At 45.3% G+C, this 23,875-nt stretch overlaps 4 protein-coding genes across 7 annotated transcripts; 1 reads left to right on the top strand and 3 right to left on the bottom strand.

Moving 5' to 3' along the window:
- Positions 1-2,396: 2,396 nt before the first annotated feature.
- On the top strand, positions 2,397-17,006 carry LOC117641413 (hemicentin-1-like). 2 transcript variants are annotated; one of them, XM_034378706.1, is made up of 58 exons: positions 2,397-2,878; positions 3,091-3,320; positions 3,399-3,521; positions 3,608-3,838; positions 3,913-4,078; positions 4,153-4,343; positions 4,447-4,519; positions 4,594-4,738; positions 4,830-4,951; positions 5,035-5,169; positions 5,253-5,369; positions 5,448-5,738; positions 5,820-5,998; positions 6,074-6,224; positions 6,317-6,469; positions 6,573-6,668; positions 6,742-6,917; positions 7,002-7,116; positions 7,267-7,417; positions 7,539-7,660; positions 7,753-7,900; positions 7,997-8,124; positions 8,238-8,379; positions 8,506-8,633; positions 8,724-8,889; positions 8,969-9,063; positions 9,139-9,307; positions 9,392-9,510; positions 9,596-9,745; positions 9,819-9,950; positions 10,019-10,128; positions 10,197-10,490; positions 10,571-10,757; positions 10,848-10,986; positions 11,082-11,224; positions 11,339-11,365; positions 11,488-11,778; positions 11,875-12,162; positions 12,257-12,444; positions 12,515-12,614; positions 12,704-12,828; positions 12,910-13,078; positions 13,155-13,303; positions 13,382-13,566; positions 13,641-13,798; positions 13,886-14,004; positions 14,083-14,265; positions 14,349-14,487; positions 14,596-14,727; positions 14,812-14,941; positions 15,012-15,172; positions 15,243-15,374; positions 15,454-15,576; positions 15,669-15,875; positions 15,971-16,097; positions 16,177-16,382; positions 16,462-16,543; positions 16,626-17,006. In XM_034378706.1, the coding sequence occupies exons 1-58, from the start codon at positions 2,479-2,481 to the stop codon at positions 16,726-16,728; spliced, it is 9,141 nt and encodes a 3,046-aa protein (XP_034234597.1). In that variant the 5' UTR covers positions 2,397-2,478; the 3' UTR covers positions 16,729-17,006. The 2 variants fall into 2 exon arrangements, with proteins under 2 accessions (XP_034234597.1, XP_034234598.1); XM_034378707.1 differs by lacking the exon at positions 11,339-11,365.
- Positions 17,007-17,022: 16 nt separating this feature from the next.
- On the bottom strand, positions 17,023-17,706 carry LOC117641414. The gene is made up of 2 exons (XM_034378708.1): positions 17,363-17,706; positions 17,023-17,285 (listed from the first exon to the last, which is right to left on the bottom strand). The coding sequence occupies exons 1-2, from the start codon at positions 17,594-17,596 to the stop codon at positions 17,040-17,042; spliced, it is 480 nt and encodes a 159-aa protein (XP_034234599.1). The 5' UTR covers positions 17,597-17,706; the 3' UTR covers positions 17,023-17,039.
- Positions 17,707-17,867: 161 nt separating this feature from the next.
- Positions 17,868-21,269, bottom strand: LOC117641253 (kinesin-II 95 kDa subunit-like; the record flags this gene model as incomplete). Its single annotated transcript, XM_034378414.1, has 6 exons — positions 21,073-21,269; positions 20,650-20,876; positions 18,959-19,081; positions 18,604-18,864; positions 18,164-18,534; positions 17,868-18,078 (listed from the first exon to the last, which is right to left on the bottom strand). Coding segments are annotated over exons 1-6 (1,377 nt in total), but the record flags the coding sequence as incomplete, so codon positions are not given.
- Positions 21,270-21,796: 527 nt separating this feature from the next.
- LOC117641046 (non-structural maintenance of chromosomes element 3 homolog) lies at positions 21,797-23,520 on the bottom strand. Of its 3 annotated transcripts, XM_034378144.1 has the most exons (7): positions 23,458-23,502; positions 23,285-23,322; positions 22,942-23,169; positions 22,655-22,847; positions 22,345-22,430; positions 22,142-22,273; positions 21,797-22,059 (listed from the first exon to the last, which is right to left on the bottom strand). In XM_034378144.1, the coding sequence occupies exons 3-7, from the start codon at positions 23,161-23,163 to the stop codon at positions 21,964-21,966; spliced, it is 729 nt and encodes a 242-aa protein (XP_034234035.1). In that variant the 5' UTR covers positions 23,164-23,169; positions 23,285-23,322; positions 23,458-23,502; the 3' UTR covers positions 21,797-21,963. The 3 variants fall into 3 exon arrangements, with proteins under 3 accessions (XP_034234035.1, XP_034234034.1, XP_034234032.1); XM_034378143.1 differs by lacking the exon at positions 23,285-23,322 and having other exon boundaries at positions 23,458-23,520; XM_034378141.1 differs by lacking the exon at positions 23,285-23,322 and having other exon boundaries at positions 23,353-23,513.
- Positions 23,521-23,875: the final 355 nt, after the last annotated feature.

The following is a 23,875-nucleotide window of genomic DNA, read 5'->3' as shown; positions in this document are numbered from 1 at the left end:
GGTGCACTTGGTCTGACTTGGTGTCGCGTCCGGCAGGCACGCACAGTAGGCCAGAAGACCGGTGGGGGCGGCCAAAACTCTAGACGCAATTTGAGCTCCAGCGTCGCTAAACAGGACTCGAACCGAACGTGTGACCCCACCAATGGATTCCTCGTTCGGAGAGCAATCCACTGGTGGGGTCACACGTTCGGTTCGAGGCCTGTTTAGCGACTCTGGAGCTCAAATTGCGTATAGAGTTTTGGCCGCCGCCACCGGTCTTCTGGCCCACTGTGGCACGCGGTTGGCCCGGCCGGGGCTGTGAGCCTCCAGGCCTCACAGGCAGCCTCACAGGCTCTTTCCAAAATAGAACGTATCCGCCCCAGATCCAGATGTGCCGCGGTGCCGCGGCCTTGGGTGGCAGTGGCAGCAGTGGCAACGCCGCCGCGTGGCCCTCGTACTACGCCCTGGTCTGGTAGGCCGCAAGCCGGCACGCCGCCAAGGCTCGCTGAAGGCCAGCTTGTAGCTCACGCGGCTCACGCAGCTCACGCAGTGGCGGCGGTTGGTTGCGCCAGCGATACCCTCATTGATTTCCCCATCAAATCGGTGACACTCGAAACTGAAACGACATGAACAACAGCACACGACCCGGCCCTGCAGAGGTTCGGCACCGTCAAGCAGGCCACGCGGGCGACACCGCCGTCGCCTGGAGGCGTCCTGGAGGCGTCCTGGAGGCGTCCTGGAGGCGTCTTGGAGACGTCCTGGGGGCGGCCTAGGGGCGTCCTGGGGGCGGCCTGGAGGCGTCTTGGAGACGTCCTGGGGGCGGCCTAGGGGCGTCCTGGGGGCGGCCTGGAGGCGTCTTGGAGACGTCCTGGGGGCGGCCTAGGGGCGTCCTGGAGGCGTCCTGGGGGCGGCCTGGGGGCGTCCTGGAGGCGTCTTGGAGACGTCCTGGGGGCGGCCTAGGGGCGTCCTGGGGGCGGCCTGGAGGCGTCTTGGAGACGTCCTGGGGGCGGCCTAGGGGCGTCCTGGGGGCGGCCTGGGGGCGGCCTGGGGCGTCCTGGAGGCGTCTTGGAGACGTCCTGGGGGCGGCCTAGGGGCGTCCTGGGGCGGCCTGGGGGCGGCCTGGGGGCGTCCTGGAGGCGTCCTGGAGACGTCCTGGGGGCGGCCTAGGGGCGTCCTGGGGGCGGCCTGGAGGCTGGCGAGGCCGGGACCGCGATAGTGGTATAGCCAAGGCGACGGAGAGGCACGGCGATGGCGAGGAAGTGGCGGCCAGATAACGTTCCGGATGCTGCGCCACGCGATTCGGACGCCTGGTGGCCACGCCGCGCAGGCGAGCGATTCTGAATGGTTTTTCCCTTTGTCTCTCTCGCACCCTTGTGGAGTGCTCCACATGTGTGACAGAGACAGACCGACGAAACGGCCCTTCTGAATCGCTCGGCTGCCGCCACCGTGCGTCGGGGTCAGTGGTAGCTGAAAAGGGAAGCAGGAAAACCCGGCACCCGGGGCGGGGCACACGTACTTACCTATATTTACTCTCCCAGACACGGTGAGCCCCATCGAGCATCGGCATTCCCGGACACAGCCCCGGCAAGTCCAAGAGGGGGCTGGCGGCCACTGCTCGGTGCACTGCTATGGCACTGCACCGCACGCACGCACGCAGCCCAGATATGGCGTGTTTGAGCGGAGCAAACAGAGGGAGGGCTGGCCTGGCTGGCCGGAATCCGACCCCAAGGGAAGACGAAGACGAGCGGTGTGTGTGATATGGCTCGCTGCATTCCATCGGGCAAGCACCGCGCCGACATTTTGTTCGCTCCTTTCAGTACCAAACCTCGAGCGAGTACGTCTTCACGTTTGTGGTCTCAAAGTGGGTTCGTTGTAGCTGCCCTCATGTCCTCGAGTTCCCCGAAATCACCTTTAGCGCTTGTAGCGCCTGTGAGGTAGGCCACCTCCCGTCCCGCAACACACCGGTGTGGAGACGGCGGCCTACCTTGCCCCGTGAAGACGACAGGGGCAGGGTGGGCCACCGTCTCCACACCGGTGTGTTGCGGGACGGGAGGTGGCCTACCTCACAGGCGCTCAAGGATGCTTTCCCGCTCGCGTCGAAACCGGGCCTGCCTTCCAATCCCAGCGCTCCAGGGGCTTCGGCTTGAGCGCACACCGCACTCGGGTCGGGGGCGAGCGTGCGGGGGAGCCCCTGGCTGCCCCTGGGAGGGGAGGCGGGGACGAGTTTCCGCTCCTCCTCTTCAGTTCCCGCTCGGAGCGCGTCCAGGCGACATGTGTGCTTCGCGTTGCCCGCGGCCGCGCCTCCTGGCGCTCTGGCCCGGGCCGGCCGTCCTGTTGGTGGCCGCTCTTGCGCTGGCGTGCGCGTCGAGTGCCATGTGCGAGCACGTCGAGGACGCCGCCGTCGAGGACCCCGCCGTCGAGTCGGCCCTGTGGGAGTCGCTGCTCGCCGCACCGTCTCCAGCGCCCGCGCCGGCCCTGGCCGCTCTGAACGATGGACCCATGCTTGGCGACGACGCCGGCGTGGACAACGTGGACAATGAAGACCTGTGGGAGACGCTGCTGGCCCCCGTCACACCCAGGCCCTTGGACTTGGACTTGACCGGGGGGTCGAGCAGCGCGAGCAGCGCGCACGGCGAGGCTGACTTGGCCCCGGGCAAGGCTCAGTCCCACGCCGAGGTCCTGGACACCGCCAACGAGGGCGGGCACCCTGCGACGCCCACGCCGACGGTGCGGCGGCAACCCGACGCCGTGTCCCTGGCGTTTGTGTTCGACTCGACAGGGTCGATGTCGGGGGAGCTGGCGGAGCTGAAGAAGGGTGCGGAGGACATCCTGAACGCGACGCTCAGCCGGCCAGACAAGCCCATCCACGACTTCGTGTTCGTCCCCTTCAATGATCCAGGTGAATGATGTGCACTTGCACTGATCGATCATTGTGTTCCCCTTTCCCTGTTCTTTACCTCTGGATCAATGTTGTAGAACAGTCTTTTGTTGTTTTTGTTCAAGTAACTTAGCACTTGTTCAATTTCTTGTTTGAAACGGAAAGAAATACTGCAAGATCTATTTTTGTATCATTTGCGAGACCCTCGACTTAAAATGGTCCTGTGATTACAGGCATTGGGCCAGCAACTGTCACGACAGATGCAGAAACCTTCAAGGCTCAGTTAGATGCAGTTAATGTGACAGGTGGGAGTGACTGCCCCGAACCGTCCTTGGCTGCGCTCCTCGAGGCCCTGCGTTTGGTGCGCCCAAATTCATTTGTTTATGTTTTTACTGATGCATCTGCAAAGGATTATTTCCTTTTACCAGATGTCCTAGCACTAGTACAACGCAAACAAACACAGGTAAGTATCACTCTGCCCTGTTTCATTTGTAGTTATTTCTAAATTAGAAAATGTCATCACTATTTTTATTTTTATCAGGTAGTGTTTGTGATGACTGGCAACTGTAAAGATGACAACACTGCTCGGTATCAGTCCATGGAAAATATTGCAACTGCAAGCTCTGGACAAGTGTATCACATAAACAAAACAGAGGTTAAAAATGTAGGTAATTGTTGTTTAAATTTAATTTATGCATGTTTTTTGGTAACAAATTCAATTTTCAGTGACAATTTACTTATCTTTGCCAGGTTTTAAGCTTTGTAAGGCAAACACTAGAATCTCAAAAGGTCAATCTAGTTTCTGTAGATTTACCAAAAGCTTCCAAAACAGAACATGCTGTACAGGTAGATGAAACTATCCGGGAGTTCACTGTGTCAGTATCAGGTATAAATCCTCAGATCTCAGTGGTAGATCCTGCTGGGGCAAGGCTAAACAATTCACCTCTAATGCAAAAAATCTTGGATTTGGACAATGTTAAGGTAAATGGTAAAAACAGTATCAATACATCCATTCATGTTTACCATCCTTTATGTGGTAATTCTCTCATTTTCAGGTCATTGCAGTTAAAGAACCATCTCGAGGATCATGGACAGTAGAAACATCAAGTGATTCTAAGCATGCGATTCGTCTAACAGGACTTAGTGTCGTTGATTTTTCATATGGTTTCTCAGTTCAAGCCACTGACCGTCTAGATGAAACTTATCATAGACCCTTGCTAGGTATGCAAAAAATTTGCTTTGTGTTTAGTGATGTTTATTTATATGTGAGTTCTTTAGTGATTTGTTATTTGCAGGTGCCCCTAACTTTATTTTGGTTGGTGGAACTGACATGGGAAGTGTGTGGAACTTGACATCTGTAGATCTTCTTGCTGTTGATGGTTCAACTTTACAAACAATTCCTCTTTCCCCTCTCGATGCCCTTGATGGGCTTTATCACGGTGGTCCGTTTGTGCCACCTGGTCAGGACGTCTTATTTAATTTGGCTGTATGTGTTTGTTTGAACATAGTATATCCAGTCAATTTCTCTTTCCAAAAATATTATTAAAATGTTTATTCTCTTAATTGTCTTTTTAAAATTATTTTTCTAGAATTCTGGGTATGATAAAGATGGTTTCCTTATCAAAAGAATCACGCCTACAGCTATTAGTGCTCAGTCTGGTGGTAATGTTAATTTCGCGCTTGTAAATATGCATTGATTGTGCATGGGCAAGTAGTACTTTATTTATTTTTCACAGGTTTGCCATTGGTTGAGTTGCAATCAGAAACACAAGTTTGGATCAATGGATCTCTTAATCTCCGGTGCCAGATTGACTCTCTACTCCCATTTACATCCTGGTTTCTCAAAAACGGCATGCCCATTTCCAAGAAGCAGAAGTATCAGTGAGTTCCCTGTATTATCATTTCTGTTGAAATTACTTTCCCTGTTAAATTCAGTCACTCATTTTCTGTGTCTTCATTGTCTTCTTAATAGACAGACCACACTTATGACAAAGAAAATAGAAGGACTCACAGAGGAAATGGGAGGAGAATATGCTTGCCGTGCAAGCAATGTCAAAGGCCACAGCAGTGATTCAGTTCACATTATAGTGACAGGTAAGCATTCAAAACATTTAAAAAAAAAAAAAAATAACGTTGGTCTAACAAGTTGTAGTTATTGTCATAAAAATGTTTTTAAGGACCTCCCCCTGAAGTTGTTACTGAATCAAAATTGGAGATTCATGCACAAAGCCAAGTAGTTCTAGACTGCCTCATTGAAAGCAAACTGAAATTTAACATGACATGGATGAGAATTTACAGAGATTCACCAAGAGGTAAGTCTTTAAAAAATATCCATGCGATGGCTGTTATGCGTGCAAATTTTGCATTTATGTGGTCTTTGGTATTTCTTTTAAAGGTGAAGAACTTGTCGAAAATAATGCTCGGTACATCATCTTGCCCAACTCTTCATTGGTTATTGATCCTGCTCTTCCTGAGGACACAGGATATTTTTCTTGCGTAGCAGAGAATCAAGGTGGTCCTTACAATGTGTTTTATCGTGGGAATATGAGGGGAAAGAGACTTTGTTTGATCCTGTGTTTGATCTTTTCAGGAGGCAGAAGGGAAAGTCAAGTTGAGCTGTTGGTCTATGAGCCTTTGCACATTTCTACACATCCTAAAAGTTTGAACTTCCAAGCAGGAGATTCATTTTCTATCATGTGTGAAGCTAATACTTTACCTTCAGAATTTTACTGGGTACAAGATGGACATATTTTGCCATACAAAAATGTAGAGCGCATGACTGTTGAAGTAATTGGACACAGACTGACTCTTCTCATTAAGAATGCTAAGATAGCTGATCAAGGAGTTTACCAGTGTATAGGAACCAACAATAAAGAAACGGGTGATGAAACTTCTCCAAGCCTCTCATCTCTTAACTTTAAGGAATTTTTACTTAATGTATTTTATTTTTATATTTTTACAGTGGAAGCTGGTGTAGAAGTATATATTGTAGAAATGCCTTCTGTTAAAATTGGGAAAGATCAGGTAATGGTGAAGGCTGGCGATCAAGTACTTATTAAATGTGCTGCTGATGGAATCCCAAAGCCAAAGACAAGATGGCTGTGGCAAGGAATGGATGTGACTTCTTTGTCAAATTTTAAGGTACATTTGATTTATTTTGGTACTAAGTTGGTTTGAACTAATTAAGGAATTAGAAATAATGCATCTTTAATTCAGGTCTTTGAGGATGGATTCCTTCAAATAGATAGTGTTGTAGCAGAAAACTCTGGACAACTAGACTGTGTTGCAAACAATTCAGTGGGTGAAGTGAAAGACTCTGTAAATCTGACTGTTGGATACCCTCCTGTTGTATTGGATAAAACTGAAGGTACATTATTACTCAATAAAAGTCTTAAATTTCTGTTCTTCAACAAATAACTGGCTTTGGCATGCTAAGAAACAGATTGTTTTTGTTTGCAGTTTTACAACTTGAAGTTCAGGGATCTGGAGCCTTATTGTGCCGTGGCTCTGGGATTCCTCATCCTCTGACACATTGGGAGCGGAAAGATGGTCATGATATAGATGTGACAAGGATACACCATAATTCTTCAACAGGTGTACTTCTCTTCTCAGGTGAGATGAAGTGAGTCAATTTAGACTTATTTATTTAATTTAACTAAGTTAATAAGGGCATTGTGAATAAAATAAATATAAAATTTATTATGTCTTTCATTAGATGCTAAAGTTACCGATGAAGGTACTTATATTTGTGTCCTGGAAAATATATATGGTCGTGTTGTACTTGAAGAGAAAGTTATTATTACGGGGATTGGTGAGTGAAGACAGCATAGACTATATTGTTCTTTGAGTTAAACTGTTTGTAACTTTTTATTTCTGTCTCATAGTTGCCCCAGCACTGGCAGAAATGGAATCTGAGTTTGAAGAGATAGAATCTGTTGTAGGGGTGGATATTGAGCTAACTTGCAAAGTATCTTTAGGAAATCCCACTCCATTCATAACTTGGTCCAAAGATGGATATAACATGGATTCAAATAACAAGCTTGAAAGAATTGACTTCCATGTAAGCTAGTCTGAAATAGACGTAAGAGCTCTACATACCCTGTATTTTGAGTTATGTCATCATGTTATTTCTTTTTATTTTCAGCCAAACAACTCATTAATTATTCAAAAAGCTGACCTAACAAATGTAGGAAGTTACAAATGTGAAGCCACTAATGTTGGTGGATCTGTATCTCGGCATATATATCTTACGATAATTGGTAAGTTTTTAAAGTTGACAAGTTCTTAAGTACTTAAACAAAAGTGTAAATTATGTTTTTTTGTTGTTTTGTTTTTCAAAATGATATTGGCACAGTTATGATGTTTGCTTTCACATATATATATTTTTTTTTTTTTTTTTTTTTTTTTAGAACCACCAATTCTGGACAGCTCAGATCTGCTCAATCTGACTGAGAAAGTTGGAAACAATGCTCTTCTTCCTTGTCATGCTTATGGAACTCCATTACCGGAAATACAATGGCTGCAAAGTGAAAATAACACCATCGCGCTTACTGAGAGAATGTAAGATTGTCCCTTGGTTTTAAATTTGTTAACGTAAGTTTGATCTATGAGTCAAAATGTTTACCATAGAACATTTTTTTAAAAGCTCTTGAACATAGGGTGCTACTTTCTCTATTCACAGATCACTAACATACGAAGGCCTGCTTATCATTGGTGTACGATTAGAAGATGCAGGACGATACACTTGTGTGGCTACTAATTCAGCTGGATCTGCCAACAGAAGTGTTGCTCTGACAGTTCAAGGTATTCTATTTTTTTTTTCTCTGACTTTTTTTTCTACTTATGTTTATGAAGTGAAATAAGTATACTCCTCAACTGTTAAATTCCCTTGACAGATCCTCCCCACATTGTTGGTGAAACAGTAACAGAGTTGGTAGTTAATGTAGGGGATGTTGTCCGCCTTCCATGTACTGCATCTGGTGAACCTACACCTGAATATGTATGGACTCACAACTATGAATTCATGGATTATAATGATCATATGTAAGAGATTTTAGTTTGCATTCCTACACATGAAATGCAAACAGTTTGGGGTACCTCTTCAATCATTATTTTTAATAATACTATTTTTCACTCCAGCTTTCCAAGCATAACCAGTGATGGTTTGGTCATAACTTCTGTTGTCGTGAATGATGGAGGAGAGTATCTTTGTTCTGCCATTAATGATGTGGGTACAGATAATAAAACTATAACCGTCACTGTTCAAGGTATATTCATCTTTCAGTGATTAATTTTTTCTTGCAACCTTCAATATTGTGTTTGTGTGTGGTTTTTTTGTGTGCGCACACAAAGATTATTAATCCTTGTCTATCTTTCACAGAACCTCCGTTTATTGAATCTGCTGACTCCGTCATAGTGGTTACCAAAGGTGATTCAGCTCAGCTTATGTGCAAAGCAAGAGGAATACCTCCACCAAGAATAGCATGGACCTTTAAGGGTCAACCATTATTGACAAATAAATTGTAAGCATTTTTCAAAACTTATTTCCAATTTTGTGAAACTTTCTTGTAACCCCTCCTTTGTTCCATAATTTTAATGTAATATTAATAGGGTGTCTTACTGAAATTTTTTTATTGTCACAACCGCAGGCAAGTTGAAAGTGATGAATCCATCCTCGTCTTGTCGAACATTCAAGAAAGCGATTCAGGGTCGTACATTTGCACAGCATACAACTTGGCTGGCTCAGATGCTAGGGCTGTTAGGATGGTAGTCCAAGGTAAATTTGGTTTTTTGAATGATAAATCATTTTATTTCATCATAGTGTCATTCCTTTATTTAACAAGGAACTTACTTTTCTGATCTACAGTGCCACCTGCAATTGAACCTTGGGAACAGAGTTTAAAACTTTCGGAAGGTCAGGATTTACTTCTGTACTGCCACATGTATGGAATACCAGTTCCTCAAGGTTCATGGTTTAAAGATGGTGTGTCAATAACACCCACAGATGTCATGAACTCCTCAATACAATATAAGTGAGTCAATCTTCCATTTTCTCTTATCTAGATGTAATGTGCTAAACCTAGTACTGAACTGTTTTTGGCATCTCTTTAGAGTCCGTGCAAAACTCACAGATGCTGGTAACTATACTTGCAAAGCTGAGAACATCATTGGTATAACGTCAAGATCCATTCAAGTCAGTGTATTTGGTTAGTACAGAATATTTTTAGTGAGAACTAAAAACTTTTGATATAGTCTTCTTAACAATGAGATTTTATTGACAGCCCCTCCGCGGACTTTGACTCCTACCAACATAACTATTAGTAAGCTAAGTGAAGATGATGTTTCATTGGACTGTATCACTTCTGTATTGTATGGATACCCAGAGCCAACTATCAACTGGACTTTCAATGGAGATCCACTAATTGAATCGAATCAAAATGTTTTTATGAGGTAAGTGTGACATTGACTTTTCGAAGGTGGGGAGGAAGTGCTATAGCTATAATTCAGCCAAATTTTTCACTCTTTACTTTTTAGCTTGGATGGAAATACGCTTAATATCCGTAAAGTACTTCTCTCACAATCTGGTGTATATGAATGTTATGTTAAGAACGAAGCTGGCAACTCTTCAAGAAACTTTAATGTTGTTGTTCATGGTAAGTATTGTACCCACCAATTGATAAATTCATCCTATCTTAAACTTTTCTTCAAATATCAAATTATGTTGTTATTCCCCTCTAGAACCTCCGTTTATTTTGGATGAATTCCCAAATAGAAAGATTCTAATGGAAGGGGAGGACTTATCTATACCTTGCTCTGCTAGCGGTACACCAAAGCCAGTCCTATCGTGGATGTTCAATAATGTGACTTTGAGTTTGAGTGAGGACTATGGTATGTTAAGTATTTGTATTTTCTACCTTTTTGATAAAAATTAACAAATTACTAATTGTTTTCTTCCTTGAAGATGATCTTCTGTTGATGAAAGACAATACACTTGTAATTATTTCCGCTCAAGCAAATACATCTGGTCTTTACACATGTGTTGCTCAGAATGAAGTGGGAGAACATAGGCAAGAGATATTTATTGAGGTTCATGGTATGATTTCAAATGCTTCATATTTTTTTCATCATTCAGATTTATCACTTATTAAGTTGTTTTTCCAGTTCCTGTTCCTCTGACAAGAAATAATGTTATTCGTAAAGAAGTTGAAGAAGGTGATGATATTAAGTTGCCATGTAACGCCCCAGACGCCTCTACGAAGGAATGGGAACAGGTGTGTGTTTGTGAACTATTCTTCCAATCAGACTTAAATGGATTTATTTGAATTCGATAACTTTTTAGGATGGAGTAACCATTGACATAAAGGCTGCTAAAGATCGGTCTGATGAAGCACATTTTAGACTTCTTGATGGTGGAAAATATCTGGAAATAAATGAAGCTCGTCCAACTGATAATGGTACTTACACTTGCATTACATCTAATCCTGATGGTAGCGAGACACATTTGAATTACCATCTGGAGGTATTGTGGGCTCCATACTTTGAAGAATTTGGTGTCAGCCAGAAGAAGTTTACTGTCAAAGAAGGGAACAATGTAACTTTTGATTGTCTAAGCAGTGGAAGCCCTATCCCTAAGGTACATCAAATTTTTGACATTAAGCTCTATCATATATTTACTTGCAACTAAACTAATGTTCCACTTTAAAATTTGTCAAGGTCATTTGGAAGATAAATGATTCTTTACCTGTGACGGAGCGCACTTCCCCGGGTGTTGTGGTTCTACCATCAAGCCGTCATATGCTAAGAATACCTATAGTGCGAGCCCATCATGATGGCATTTATAAATGCCAAGCAATTAATAGACTAGGATCTGCTTACAAAACATTTATTCTCCATGTCATTGGTATGCATGCCTCTCATGTTCTCTTTAATGAAATATTCTAACTTAAAATCCGTCTTCCTTTTTATTCTAATTTTCTAATCCATTTTTCAGTTCCTCCCTACATTGAAAATGATCCAGGGGATCATTATGAATTTCTTCGAGGTGAAACAGTAAACCTTGAGTGTCCAATTCTGGGTGCGCCACACCCCCTCTATACCTGGGAGCATAAACGCAATCATCCATTTGTTGTGTATGTTTTCCATTCTTATAATTCTCCAACATGTCTAGTTTGATGAAAAAAATTGTCCTATCATAGCTTCTTTTGTGTTTTAAATTCCTTTTTAGTGATAGTGGTGCAGCTAAATTGCAGAAGAATTCTCAAACTTTGGTCATCCCCAACATTGACTTCTCCGACGGAGGTTTATATGTCTGCAATGGAAGCAACCAGGCAGGCTTCAAGCTAAAATACTTTAATGTTTCCATAATGGGTAGGTCAAATTCCAAAGTACCTCATTTGTTTCATGCTTAAATTGACACAATAATGTAAAAATGCTTGTTGCTCTATTTTTAATTTTGTTGCTGCTTGCATCACATGCTTTCAGGTTTACAGAAATCTTCCTCCAAGTCAGGTAAATACTTTTCGGTTGAGCTGGGCATCAAAAAGACAAGCTAATACATGTAATGTAAAATGACCTTAAAGTTCAATCATTTAAGTTACTGATATTTCTGTTAATTTCTGTTACTATTCTAGAGGCACCTATCATTGAGGATGCAGAAGAAAATGAAATTAATGCTTTAGTGGGGAGTCCTTTATCACTGGTGTGCACAGCCCATGGACAGCCTTTGCCAGACATACAGTGGACCCACAACGGACACATGCTTTCATTAGAAGACACAACAGAAACCTCTGACTTGGATACTGCATCTGTTTCCCAAACCCTTACCTTAGCTTCTTCTGGGGCCACAGATAGTGGAAAATATGTGTGCCATGCTACCAATAATCGGGGCACTGCGGAAAAAGTGTATCGTGTCCACTTCATAGGTAAAGATATAGTAGTTTACACATCGTTCGTTTTAAAAAGATGTTCTGGAAGTGATGGTATAGTAATTATTTTACTATTTCAATTCATTTCAACAGTTCCTCCAAGGATAAACGGAGTAGCAACGTCAGTTGTGGAAAATGTCACATCAGTCCATGGGCTTCCATTCAGTCTGCATTGCCATTCGTCTGGTGAACCCATGCCTGTTGTGTCATGGTTAAAGGAAGGTGCCAGCCTTAAATCAGACATGGTAATCAAAATTGATGGTACTCGTGGAGAAACTCTTCATTTTCGTCATTCTTCTGAAGAGCATTCTGGAAATTATACTTGTATTGCAAGAAACAGTGCTGGATCTGTCTCAAAGACGTTCCTCCATGATGTGTTAGGTAATTACTTAAAGAATTGATTTTCATAATTCTTATTCAATACTGGTTAACTTACACCTTTTCTTTTTATTCAAAATCTTTTTTCAACCTGCAGTTCCTCCATATAATCCAAACAACATTGAGGAATTAGAGGCAAACGTTTTACGTCATAAGTCCTTCAGCCTTCATTGTGATTTTAGAGGCCATCCAGAACCAAAACTTTTATGGATAAAAGGTATCGAAGCAATATCGGTTTCCAATTTGTCGAGAGGCTTGAATCTTACTGATAACGGCCGCACATTGGTAAGATTTGGTTTGATTTAAACCTCATTTATTATTTAAAAAATCATCTGATTAACATAAGATTTTGCAGGTCATAACACCAACTGAACTGTCAGATGCTGGACGTTACTCATGCTTGGGCTACAATGAAGCTGGTTCTGCTGAACTCATGTATCATGTTAAAATTTCTGGTAAAGTTTCCTAATTTACTATATCTGAAATCTAAAATCACCCCACTTGTTTCATTTATTTAAGAAAGAAACATTGTTTTTATGAACAGAGCCACCTCAGAGGAATGAAGCAATCACCAGTAACTTCACTCTTGTGACGTTGAAGCCTCTTCGAAGATTTATGTTTTTATGTGCGATGACTGGTTCTCCACCTCCAAGTATAGCCTGGTTTAAGGTAGAGATTCAGTTCAAATTAAGCAGGAATACAACCATCAGTGTTCATATTGAAGATTACTATTGAATGATATATTTTTAGGGAGGTTTTCCAGTAGAGAATAGTAGTCTTAACGGAACCATTCAGATATCTTCTGACGGTCGGCAACTTCACATCCTTAGTGCTACCAACGATCATGAAGGACTGTACAAATGCCATGGTGAAAATGCTGCTGGCTCAACTAATGCTTTCTTCAAACTGGAGTTGGACTGTAAGGCCTTTACCAATAACTATGTATTATTGAAATGGTTTGCCCGTATGTTTGCCTGTATTGTGTTGTTTTGCAGTGCAAGGTGATTGGGGTGAATGGTCAGACTGGGGTTTCTGCAGTGTGTCTTGCGGCTTTGGAACCCAAGAGCGCAAGCGGGATTGCCTCACTTCTAATTGCCCCGGAGAAACTTTCGAAACAAGACCATGCTTTATGTCAAATTGCCCAGTAAGAATCCTTGAATCCTTAAGAACGTTTTTCATTGACTGTTTATTCCTATTTGTTAAACATCTTTGGGTTTTGCAGATAAACGGAGGCTGGAGTAATTGGACAGAATGGTTCGGCTGTGATCAACAGTGTGGCCAGTTGAAAAAGAATCGGTCAAGAGAATGTAATAACCCAGAACCAGCCTATGGTGGTCATTTCTGTGAGGGAGAAGCCTTTGAAATAGAAAACTGCAACCTGCCTTTGTGTCCAGTGGATGGAGGATGGTAATCTCTCTCACTTTGTTAAGCAATGCTCACGTACTCTACTTCTCTCTTACTAATAATCTTTTTGCTCTAAGGTCCACCTGGTCTGAATGGAGTGCTTGCAGTGTTACTTGTGATGCAGGTGTTCAAATTCGGCACAGAGAGTGCAACAGTCCAGAACCTGCTCATGGTGGCCAAGTTTGTGTAGGACCTTTTAGTGACACTAAAAACTGTTATAATGAACCATGCTTTGGTAAGCAAACAAACATCAACTTCCGAGGTTATTTATCAGCACTGAGCTTTGTTTGATTCTTTCCATGTTTCTGTTTCCAACTTACAGGCTCTTGGTCAGAATGGTCTGAATGGAGCCATTGTTCTGCAACATGTGGCCCTGGGCAAAGATCTCGCACTCGGAAATGTTTTTCGCAGTGGCATGACTGCGATGGACATAATAAGGAGGTAATGTACTTCTTTCAAATTTTACTGCAAACTCTGGTCTGAATTTTGTTAATCTCATGTTTTACTTTCTATAAATAGTTTGAGTACTGCAAGCTGAGACTTTGTGCCAGAAATGGACCAAAAACTGCACATCTATATTTACATGGAAGTTTGAATGGATATAACTTCAGAGATGATACTCTTTATGCCGATATATATGGTGATGAAGAAATCAAACGGAGCTTTATTTCAACAAAACTCCATAACATTCGAAAACGTGAGGTAAGTGGTTGTTTTTTCTTGTTGTTAATTTTAATGTGGAGTCTGGATCAAAAGTTATAAATTTGATATTGAATTTTCCTAAGGTACCAATTCAACCCATTGTGCCATTGCTGGTATCGCCCATTTCATGGAATGCTGCATATGAGGAAAAAGAAGCCAGAAATGGATTTTCTCTCACCAAAGGACTCTTCAATCAAGCTTCAACAGTTCATTTTGCAACAGGTAATTTCAGTACCATACTTAGATACCTAATTATTAGCTAATTTTGTATTGTATTTATTTATAAGAAATTTTTATTCAATTTGCTTACCTTTGCATTTTTATGTCCAGGCCAAGAAATGGAGATGAGGCATATAGGGCAAGGCGTTGACCATGCTGGTCAGCTCAAAGTCGATATAGAAGTAATTGGGGAAGTGCCATATGTACAACCTCGAGCTACAATTGTAGTACAACCCTTTTCAGGTCAGTGTTGTTTGAGTGTGTCTTCTGAATTGAAACAACTGCAATAAAAATTTAACAAAGCCGTATTCTGTCGTGTTTTTGCAGAGGACTTTGTTCAGACTGGCCCTAATACTCTTTATATCACATCAGAAGGAACACTCTCTGCTGATGGCCAAGTAATTCCATATTTATGGAATAGCACTGTGTCATACAATGCAGACGGAGGTGCAATGCCGTATGTATTGAACATTTGATCCATTTATGTTTGTAACTATTGTAAATTTTATATTACCTCTGTCCTTTAGGTATCTTTCTGAGAAAATGTCAACTGACCATATTATTTCAAACTATGATCATGATTTACAAGAAATGCGATACACAGTTTCAACAGTTATCTCAAAGAGGTTTGATGATAACAAATGTCCTGAAGGCTTTATTTTGAATCCAGAACAACAGCATTGTGAAGGTCTGCAGATCAAATAAATTATCCTAATAAATGTTTCCAGTAATTTGCATCATTACGTTATTTTTTTCAGATGTTAATGAATGTTTGGACAATGCTTCCAATAAATGTCATTTAACGCAAGTATGTGAAAATCTCCTTGGGTCATATCGCTGTACATGTCCTACTGGATTTCGAGCTTTGAACATCGGCACCCGCTGTCTTGGTATGTTCAGATATTTGATAGTCATACACTTTCTTTTTCAAAGATGTATTCTTGATTTGATATTATTTTTTTTCTGTAGATGTAAATGAATGTCTTCAAGAACCTGAGCTGTGCTCGCATGAATGTAGAAATGTACCTGGCAGCTATCACTGTATATGCCCTCCAGGAACTTACCTCCTAGAAGACAGACATTCATGTTCTGGTATTTATTGACTTCCATCACCTAATAGAGACATGTTGAAACATTTGAATTATTATCTTTATTAAATTAATAATACATTGGTTATTCTACAGCATCATCATATTGGGATGATCCGGATGAGACCTATGGCATGTCTGATGTATATGGTGAAACTAGCCCCATCAGAGAAGCAGAGAAGACTCCAGAGGATTTGGCCCAGCCATATCATAGCCAATATGATGGCCCCCAGGAATTTCATCTGGCTGAAGAGGAGTGGGCCTGTGGTGAAGGTCTTGTTTGGAGAGATGGTCAATGTCAAGGTATGTATCATCGTGAACGTATTTTTTGACTTCCTAGTAAATTTTATTGCCATCACAGCTTTCCGAATCTATAAGTGAAACTGGACACTTTCCAGATGTGGACGAGTGCCTGGATGATCCTGACATTTGTGGAGAGGACGAGACTTGTTTAAACATGCATAAAACATTTAAATGCCTCTATACACCGTGTGGAGAGGGATTCAAACGGGATTTAATTAGCAGGTAGCTTTGAACCACTTAACTTACAGAATGCATTGATCTCAGTCAATTATAATTTTCTTATGTATTCATTGTATTCTAGAGAATGTATAGCTGTTTGCAGTAGAGAGGTACCTTGTGTAAGTGGTGCTAAACAAGCTGAAAAGAAAGTTTTCATGGCCCTACCTCTTGACACAACAAGCAATCAACCAGGAATGGACCTGGTGCATTTGCACATCTCTCATGGCCTTGTTGGTCCCGGAAAACCATATTCTCACACCAAGTACTACTTTGTGAGTGATCACAGAGGTACGTCTATCAATTAAAGTTTTAATTAATTTCTCTATTCCAAGGGTACTTCTCAACCTTTCCTTGATCATAATTTTAGGTAAAATGTTTCATTTGAGGCAAGAGGAAGGCAGTTGTGCTGTATTCATTTCCAAGAAGCTGAAGCCTGGAAAAGTTTATAGGTAAACGAACAGCTGTATGTTACCATGACTTAATATTCTGAATGTGTTTGCATGGATATAATCTTGACTGTCTTCTTTTCAGGGTTGAAGTTCAAGGAGATATGTTTTCAGAGAGCACAAAGACTATCCTATTTTCTACCAAATTTACACTTTTCTTCCATGTCTTTAAAAGAGAAAACCAATGATGCAAGAGTGAAAAACTATTTTATTTTTGGTAGCTATCACAAATTCTGTAGCATTTATTTTTACAATTAGTTATTAAGGCCAAATATGTTTTCAGTCTCTTATTGTAAACAACCAGTATTTTCACTAGATGCTAATTAGAGGAAGACGAAGTATTCCAGTCAGTTCGTTCACTATTTGCTTTGTATACAATTCTGGGCAAATGTATGTGAAACCTTAAATATCTACTCAGGACATCATGAGATTTGAAATACATGTATTTTGGAATTATTTTAGATTACATAAGGTCTCATAGTTTTATTTCAGACATGGCCTATTTAACCAAAGTTGGAATGGGGCAAGAATCTGTGAAAGACTCGATGTGTTTAATCACTTCAGGTACCTCAGGAGGGTTGCTGTGACAGCCAGTGTAAGCTTGGAAGATTGCATTCTTCAATGCCAGCTCCTTCCGCAAACGAGCTTCCTCAGAAAGCAGGTGCATCCTCTCGCGCTCCTGCTTTTTCTCCATGAACTGATAATGCTCATAGAAGTCTGAAGCCAATTTCAGAAATGCACGTGTCTGTGTCATAGAGAAAAACGCATTATTACATTGTCTTACATATTATAATCACACTCAACATTCGAAATTTTGCTTACCTTCTCGGTCTGTCGGTCGTTCCTGTCGACCATTTGTGCAATGGATAGCAACATTTTCTCCTTGAGGGCGGCGTTGGACAAGTCATCCACCAGCCTCTGCACGCCGAGCTCCGCCTCCGCCAAGCTCTGCTTCCTAGCTGGAGCCGCACCCCGGTCACCCTGCCCCTGGCCGTGTCTGCAAGCAGCCAGTGCAGCCAGGTCTTCCCTGCCGACTTCGGCATCGCAAGCCCGCATGGCAGGTCTGCACCAACCTCTCTGCAGCGCCGTCGCCGCGGCTGCCCATCTGCTCCTGGATCCATCGCACCATCTGGACGGTGGTCTCCTGGTGGTACTTGCCGTGCATCTTCCACACCTGCCGGCGGTGGCTACGGTGGCGGCGCTGCTGGTGGGGCGAGGCCCGCGACAGGGGCGCGGAGGACGCCCTGCAGGCCTGGTGGCAGGCCTGGTGGCAGCGCCGCGCGCCCAGCTCGCTCTCCGCGCTCGTGTTGCTGCTGCTGCTGCCGCTGCTGTCCTCCGCCGACGACGTCGTGGTGCTGCACGGGTCGGCCTTGCCGCCCATCCTGTCCGCCATGATGAGCTTCTTGAGGGCGCGCATCTCCTCGTTGTAGTGACTGAGCGCCGACCGCGGCCCCCGTGCCACCCGTGCCCCCAGCGAGGCGAGCGCGTTCACGTTGCGCGTCGGCATGTTCTTGATGTGCTTGGCGCGACTCGCGTACCTGACGACCAAGGTAAGCGAGTCCTAAAGTCAGGGCTCTACGGCCAGGGCCAGAGCACCACACACACACACCGCCACTGCCTCACCGCAGCGTCATGAGGCTCTCGTCGTAGTTGTAGCTCGCGGGGCCGATGTTGGCGATCATGATGGCCTTGGAGTTGCCACCGAGCGAGTCTTGCAGCAGCTGCGTCAGCTTGGAGTCGCGGTACGGGATGTGGCGGTGCCCCTGGCCGGCCCGGCCGTCCACGAGGGCCGAGATGACGTTGCCCAGCGCGGACAGGGACAGGTTGATCTTGCTGGACTCCTTGAGGCGGTCGCCCACCGCGCCGGTCTTGCACTGGCGCTCGCTGCCCGCCAAGTCCACCAGGTTCAGCTTGCCCATGCGGAAGCCGCTGCCCTGGACTGGCGCCGTCAGGGGGCCCTGGCCAGGCTTGACGCCCGGGCGCCGCGCCGCGTCCTAAAACGCCAAAGGTGAAGCAACGCAACAGCGACGCTCAGCCCGTCTCCCGCCTCTCCAGTCCCGTACCCGCATCTCGATGGTGATCTGGAAGATGGCGTGCGAGCGCGAGCTGTGCTCGTTCATGTTGGTGGCCGCAGTGGCGCGGTTCACGTTGCCCACGCGCATCACGCGCTCGATGGCCTTGATGTTCTTGCAGACGACGGACTGCAGCCCCTTGACGTACACGCCGCGCACCGCGTCCTCACCCCACAGCAGGGAGAACTGCCTGCGGTCGCCCTGGCCGTGGCCCTGGCCCGGCTCGGGGCTCAGCAAGTCGCGCGTCTCCTCCTGCGAAGTGCGAGCAAGGCGGATGCCGCCGACGCCGCGGCTCGGGACAATGCTCTAGCCGAAGCCCGTGCGAGCCACTGGCGTCGTCACGCACCTGGTAGATCTCGAAGTAGGAGGCGCGCACCACGTAACTGGTGCGGTCGCTCGTGTAGGCGATGTGCCGGAAGATGTCCTCAAAACACTTGGACGAGATGCCCTTCTCTCTGGCACCCTGGCCCTGGAAGCAGGCGAGTAGGTCGAGCCCGTAAAGAGGCCTGGGTACGATTCGAATCCCCAGTGTGATTACGTTTTCTCAAGCCCAGAGCAGAAGATTCCGGTACCATCAGTCTAAAGTTTGGGCACATGGCCTGCGTGTCTCAGTGGATCAGGGCGGAGAGGCAGCGGCAGCCTGGAATGAGGACCTGGATTCGCGTTCCAGGGACGTGAATATTTTCCTCAGTTGACCGCTTATAAATGCGGTAACAGTATGAGTTTGGGCACTCCGAGTGTCAGTTGGCTCAGGTGGCCGAGTGAGCAGAGGCATCTGCCGCGCTGAGAGATACGTGGGTTCGAATACTCAAGTGTAACAACATTTTGCTCGGCCAGACTGTTGATGTATCTTAAACTCGGCACCATCACTCTAAGATTGATCGCACCCCTTCGTAGTGCCTGGGTGGCTGAGATGGTAGAGGTGACGACTGGCCGGGGGAAGCCCCGGGTTCGACTCCCAGGAGGTTGAATCTTTTCCTCAGATTACTTCTCAAAGCCGGTACCATCACTCTAAGATAGGACGTTCTCATATCATATGTGTCTCGGTAGCTCGGATGGTTGCGAGAGCGACCAAGAGAGCGCCCTGGGTTCGACTCCCAGGCGGGTTGATCTTTTCCCCATTTACTGCTCACATCCGGTACCATCACTCTAAGATTGGACGTGTCCGACAGATATGTGTCGCCGTAGCGCAGTGGGCAGGGCGGCGGCACGACAGTTCTCTGAGGCCCTGGTTCGCCACCAGGTCGGTTCGTCTGGGAGTATTCCCGGGACTGAATTTCCATTAACCCTTTATGATGCCTCTACTCCACCCTCCCTTCGGGGAGGGGGGGTAGGGGGGGTGGGGACCCGATGAGGGGAACTCTTTTGCCGTTTCAGATGGGGAGAAACGCGAGTTTGCTTTTCTTATAGCCAGGCTGACGCTGATTTCCCATCACCGCACGGAGACGTGTCGGATGGGCGAACAATGACGCCGTGAAGGTAGGCTACCCCTTTGACACGGGATCTCGCTCTTCACATCGAGATTGCGCCTAAAAGGTACGCCACTCAACCTGCATGTAAGTTTAGTTTCTGCCTTTGGCCGCGATTTCTTTACGCTCTGAGCCACCCAGACTGGTGATACGTGATTCAATGTTCAACTGAGGAAAACATTTCCACCCCTGGGATTTGAACTCGGGGCGGCCGCCATCTCTGCACCCTGAGCCACCAAATCTCACAATCACTACCCGCCCAAACTCCAGGTGATTCTCCGGGTTCAAGAAGTGAACTGAGAGTTTAGTAACCAAACTCAGCTAAAGGGACTCGACCCCGAGCACTTCCCCCATGGCAGACAACTCCTTAGCCCACTCAGCTACCAACTCTCTTAGAAGGAATTGCCACAAAACTTGAACTGATGATGTGATAAAGTGATGAGTGTCTGGGATTCGAACCCAGATACTGCTCATAGCGGACGATACTCTTTTTTGTTTGTGTCTACCGCTGAGTCCAGCGATGTGCTAAACTAAGGTGTCCGACAACCCTTTGTGGGACCACCTTTACCTGTTGCTGCTGGCTGCCCAGCATGGTGTACGTCTTGCCCGTGCCCGTCTGGCCGTACGCGAAGATGGTGCCGTTGTAGCCGTCCAGGACCGAGTACACCAGCGGCTTGACCGTGTTCTCGTACAGGTCGTCTTGGTTCGAGTTCCAGTCGTACACCGAGTCGAAGGTGAACATGCGCGCCGACGCCCGGCCCGGCGCCTTCCGCGGCTTGGTGATGTGGACGATGCCTGCAAGGAGCGTGACGTGCGGGACGGGAGCTTGCCGCCTGCCTCCAGCATAGCGCCCTCCAGAGTGATTCCGGTCATCGCCGTCCCTCCCGAACCCACGGGGCATTCCCTGTAGGTGCGAGAGAGACGGCGACGGATGGCTGGCCGGAATCAGACTTCTGGCGGGCAAAGCCGTCAAAGCAGAAGCCAAACCCACCCCGCTGCGGCCACATGTCGATGATCTGCGTGTGGCCCTGGCCCTCCTCCTTGCGGCTCATGGGCCGGCACCGCACCACCACCTGCACGCTCTCGCCCCTCTCCCTCTCCACCTTGCCGGGCAAGGCGCCAGGCATGCCCTGCTTGGCCGGGCCCAGCGGCCCGCGGCTTCTCTTCGCGTTCATGGCCCCTGGAGCCCCTTGTAATTACCACTAATTGTGATTCGGCGGGCGGGCCAGGCTAGCCAGGGGGGCCACCGCGGGCAGCCGCGGGGCGACCAGTGTGCCGGTGCCAACAGAGGGGCCCGGCCGCCCCGCGCGCCCGGCTGCCTGTTGCCAGGCGTGGCAGGCTCGGGGCTCGGCGAGCCACGCGGCCTCCAACAACCATGTGAAGCTCAAGGCGAGGCCTCAGAAGTGTTTTGCGCCCTGTATGCCTCTGAACAATGGTGCCGTGAAGGTAGGCCACCCTTCCACACGTCACAGCGCGATGATAGGAAATAAGAGACATCCTGGGAGGCTCCTTGACCTTATGTGTGATGTGACAACGCAGCTCTCTAGCTTTTAAACCACCAAAAGAGAAGTACATACCAGAGACTCTACAGGTGTAAAGACCAAAACATGAAATGGAGTCTTGCAGCAGTAGGTTTATATTTTTACTTTAAGACACTAAAAGAAAACATTTCATTCATTTCCAAATTATAAAAGCACTAAATTAAAACACTGATATAAAAGTAAGAAACAAAGCCTTAAAAATTTCTATATATTCTGACACTAAACAAAATATTTCATTGATTTCCATATTAAAATTCATTCATTAAAACTTTTCATTGATATTGATAAGAAAAAACTCAACAAGAATTCCCAGAAGACACAGCCAAATTTAAAAAAAAGTCTTAGTTGCTTCTATGTGCAACATTACCTCCGTTTTCATGGGTACAAACAGCTTTGTACTGAGTTGCCCAGGTTTCGATTCGATCTCGGCCATACATCTGGAAAAGAGGGGGCAAAGCAATCTTTAAGCTCAGGACAATTATCTTTAACTTCATCAAGAAAATTTTGGTGTAGTAGTACCTCACTTGCGAACTCCAATGCACTCCTAGGTGATAGTTCTTCACAAGCTCGCAATCCCCAACGACACTCATATTTCACCGGATCTGTATTTTCAATTTTGATTTCTTGTATGTATCTTTGAGATCTTAAAGACTGGATTGAAAATTTGATAGTTAAGCACCCAATTCTAACATAATGGTAAGGTGAAAGAGAACAGAACGTACCTCCAAAAGTTTCTTTACATCACCAAAATATTCATGATGGTCTAAGGGATCAATATCCAGTAACTTCAAAAATGCATACAATTTCCCTGTAATGAAATCAGTGCTAATTAATCAAATCTCATTTACAACCTCATAGAGAACACTGAGCCTGATGGAAAGCTCAGACTTAAACTAGACAAGTAAGGAATAACTGTGCTTAAACATAATGAGTAAGTGCTAACACAAAATCAGGATCACAGGTATTCAGTTTATAAGAATTTCATCACAGCTTATGATATAACTCAGAACATGGCTAGTTTCACCCTCTTACCTTGCTCAACACCAGCCTCCTTCCATCTTCCGTTGGTTTGCATGAATATTAGGCTAAGAATTATGGCAAGTAAGGCCAGTTCTTTTTCAGTGGCAATCGAGTGGCTTATATGGTCCTGATGCTTTAAACAATTGACCAAGAGATAATGCTTGTTCGGCTTGTTGCCGTCATCAACTAATTCAATGCCATATGTCTGGATTAATGATTGTAAAAGACAAAAACAATAATTACATCGAAATAAAGAAACAGAATCCGATGACAACACAACTTTTGTTTTGGTTGCTTACCTCACGGAGCATTTTAGCAGCAAGCTGCATAACCTGTGAAGTGTTCTTCGTACAATTTTTGGTGACATTTTTCAATATGTCATTATGTTTGATTGGAACCTTGTCCAAATCGTTCATTAAAAGATATCTTACAGCTCTTCTGGCAAGGTCTGTCAGTTCTTTGGACGAGATGGGTGGAGCCTGCGAGCGTGCAGGCCCTTGAGAAGACATACGCTGCGACATACTGGTCTGATGTATGGAGAAGAAAGAGGGTTTGATGAGTAAAGCAGAGTGCAAAAATCACATAAACACACCAAGATGATGTACAGATACAGGTCCTCAACTAGACCTCCGAAACGCGTACCAAGTCGGCACGAGTTCGGGTCAAAGAATTTGAACAACCTAGGAAAGGTAAAACTGAATTTTACATACGAAGAACAGGTAGCTGAGGATGAGTGTATTAGCCGAAGATGGAAGAGTTTGTTAAATCAAAATCAAACGGCAGAGACGATCGTAAAATCGTATATGTAAACAAACCAGAACAAAAACCTTGACTCCAAGCAAAAACAACTCTGGCGGCACGCGGCGAGATGGCGCCACCGTCGCCGTCGCCGTAAAGGCGGCGGTGGGATGGGGAGGGGGGAGTGAAAGGGGGTGGGGGCGGAGGGGGAAGTGCCCGCGGTTTTCAAATCATATCATTTTGTCTGCAATTTCTTACAATGCAGTTGAACTGTGGCCCAATCTGGATCGATCTTCAGAGCCAGTCAGCAGTCTTGGTCTATCCCAAGTCTGTGCCGACCGTGACTATAATCCCCATAATCTCCCATACAGCATCCATTACTCGCAGTGCTGCAGAATCTTAAAAGAATGGCCCTACTCGAGGCCCTACTTCATGACGGAATCAAAAGCCCATTTCAATTCACTTGTACAGGTGTGACCCGTAAGGCCTTCTTCA

The sequence above is a fragment of the Thrips palmi genome, unplaced genomic scaffold, assembly GCF_012932325.1.
Source record: "Thrips palmi isolate BJ-2018 unplaced genomic scaffold, TpBJ-2018v1 HiC_scaffold_15, whole genome shotgun sequence".
In the NCBI taxonomy this organism is placed as follows: domain Eukaryota; kingdom Metazoa; phylum Arthropoda; class Insecta; order Thysanoptera; family Thripidae; genus Thrips; species Thrips palmi.
This window is presented reverse-complemented; position numbering and strand designations above follow the sequence as displayed.

Excerpts from the sequence above, each read along its gene's own strand:
- LOC117641413 (XM_034378706.1), top strand. The coding sequence starts at position 2,479 with ATGCTTGGCGACGACGCCGGCGTGGACAACGTGGACAATGAAGACCTG. Across the intron at positions 5,370-5,447 it reads TTGCGTAGCAGAGAATCAAG|GAGGCAGAAGGGAAAGTCAA; the intron begins GTGGTCCTTACA and ends TGATCTTTTCAG. Across the intron at positions 14,728-14,811 it reads TGTAGTACAACCCTTTTCAG|AGGACTTTGTTCAGACTGGC; the intron begins GTCAGTGTTGTT and ends GTGTTTTTGCAG.
- LOC117641414 (XM_034378708.1), bottom strand. The coding sequence starts at position 17,596 with ATGCGGGCTTGCGATGCCGAAGTCGGCAGGGAAGACCTGGCTGCACTG. Across the intron at positions 17,286-17,362 it reads ACGACCGACAGACCGAGAAG|ACACGTGCATTTCTGAAATT; the intron begins GTAAGCAAAATT and ends TCTATGACACAG.
- LOC117641046 (XM_034378143.1), bottom strand. The coding sequence starts at position 23,163 with ATGTCGCAGCGTATGTCTTCTCAAGGGCCTGCACGCTCGCAGGCTCCA. Across the intron at positions 22,848-22,941 it reads CTGCTAAAATGCTCCGTGAG|ACATATGGCATTGAATTAGT; the intron begins GTAAGCAACCAA and ends TCATTAATCCAG. Across the intron at positions 22,274-22,344 it reads ATGTAAAGAAACTTTTGGAG|TCTTTAAGATCTCAAAGATA; the intron begins GTACGTTCTGTT and ends TTTTCAATCCAG.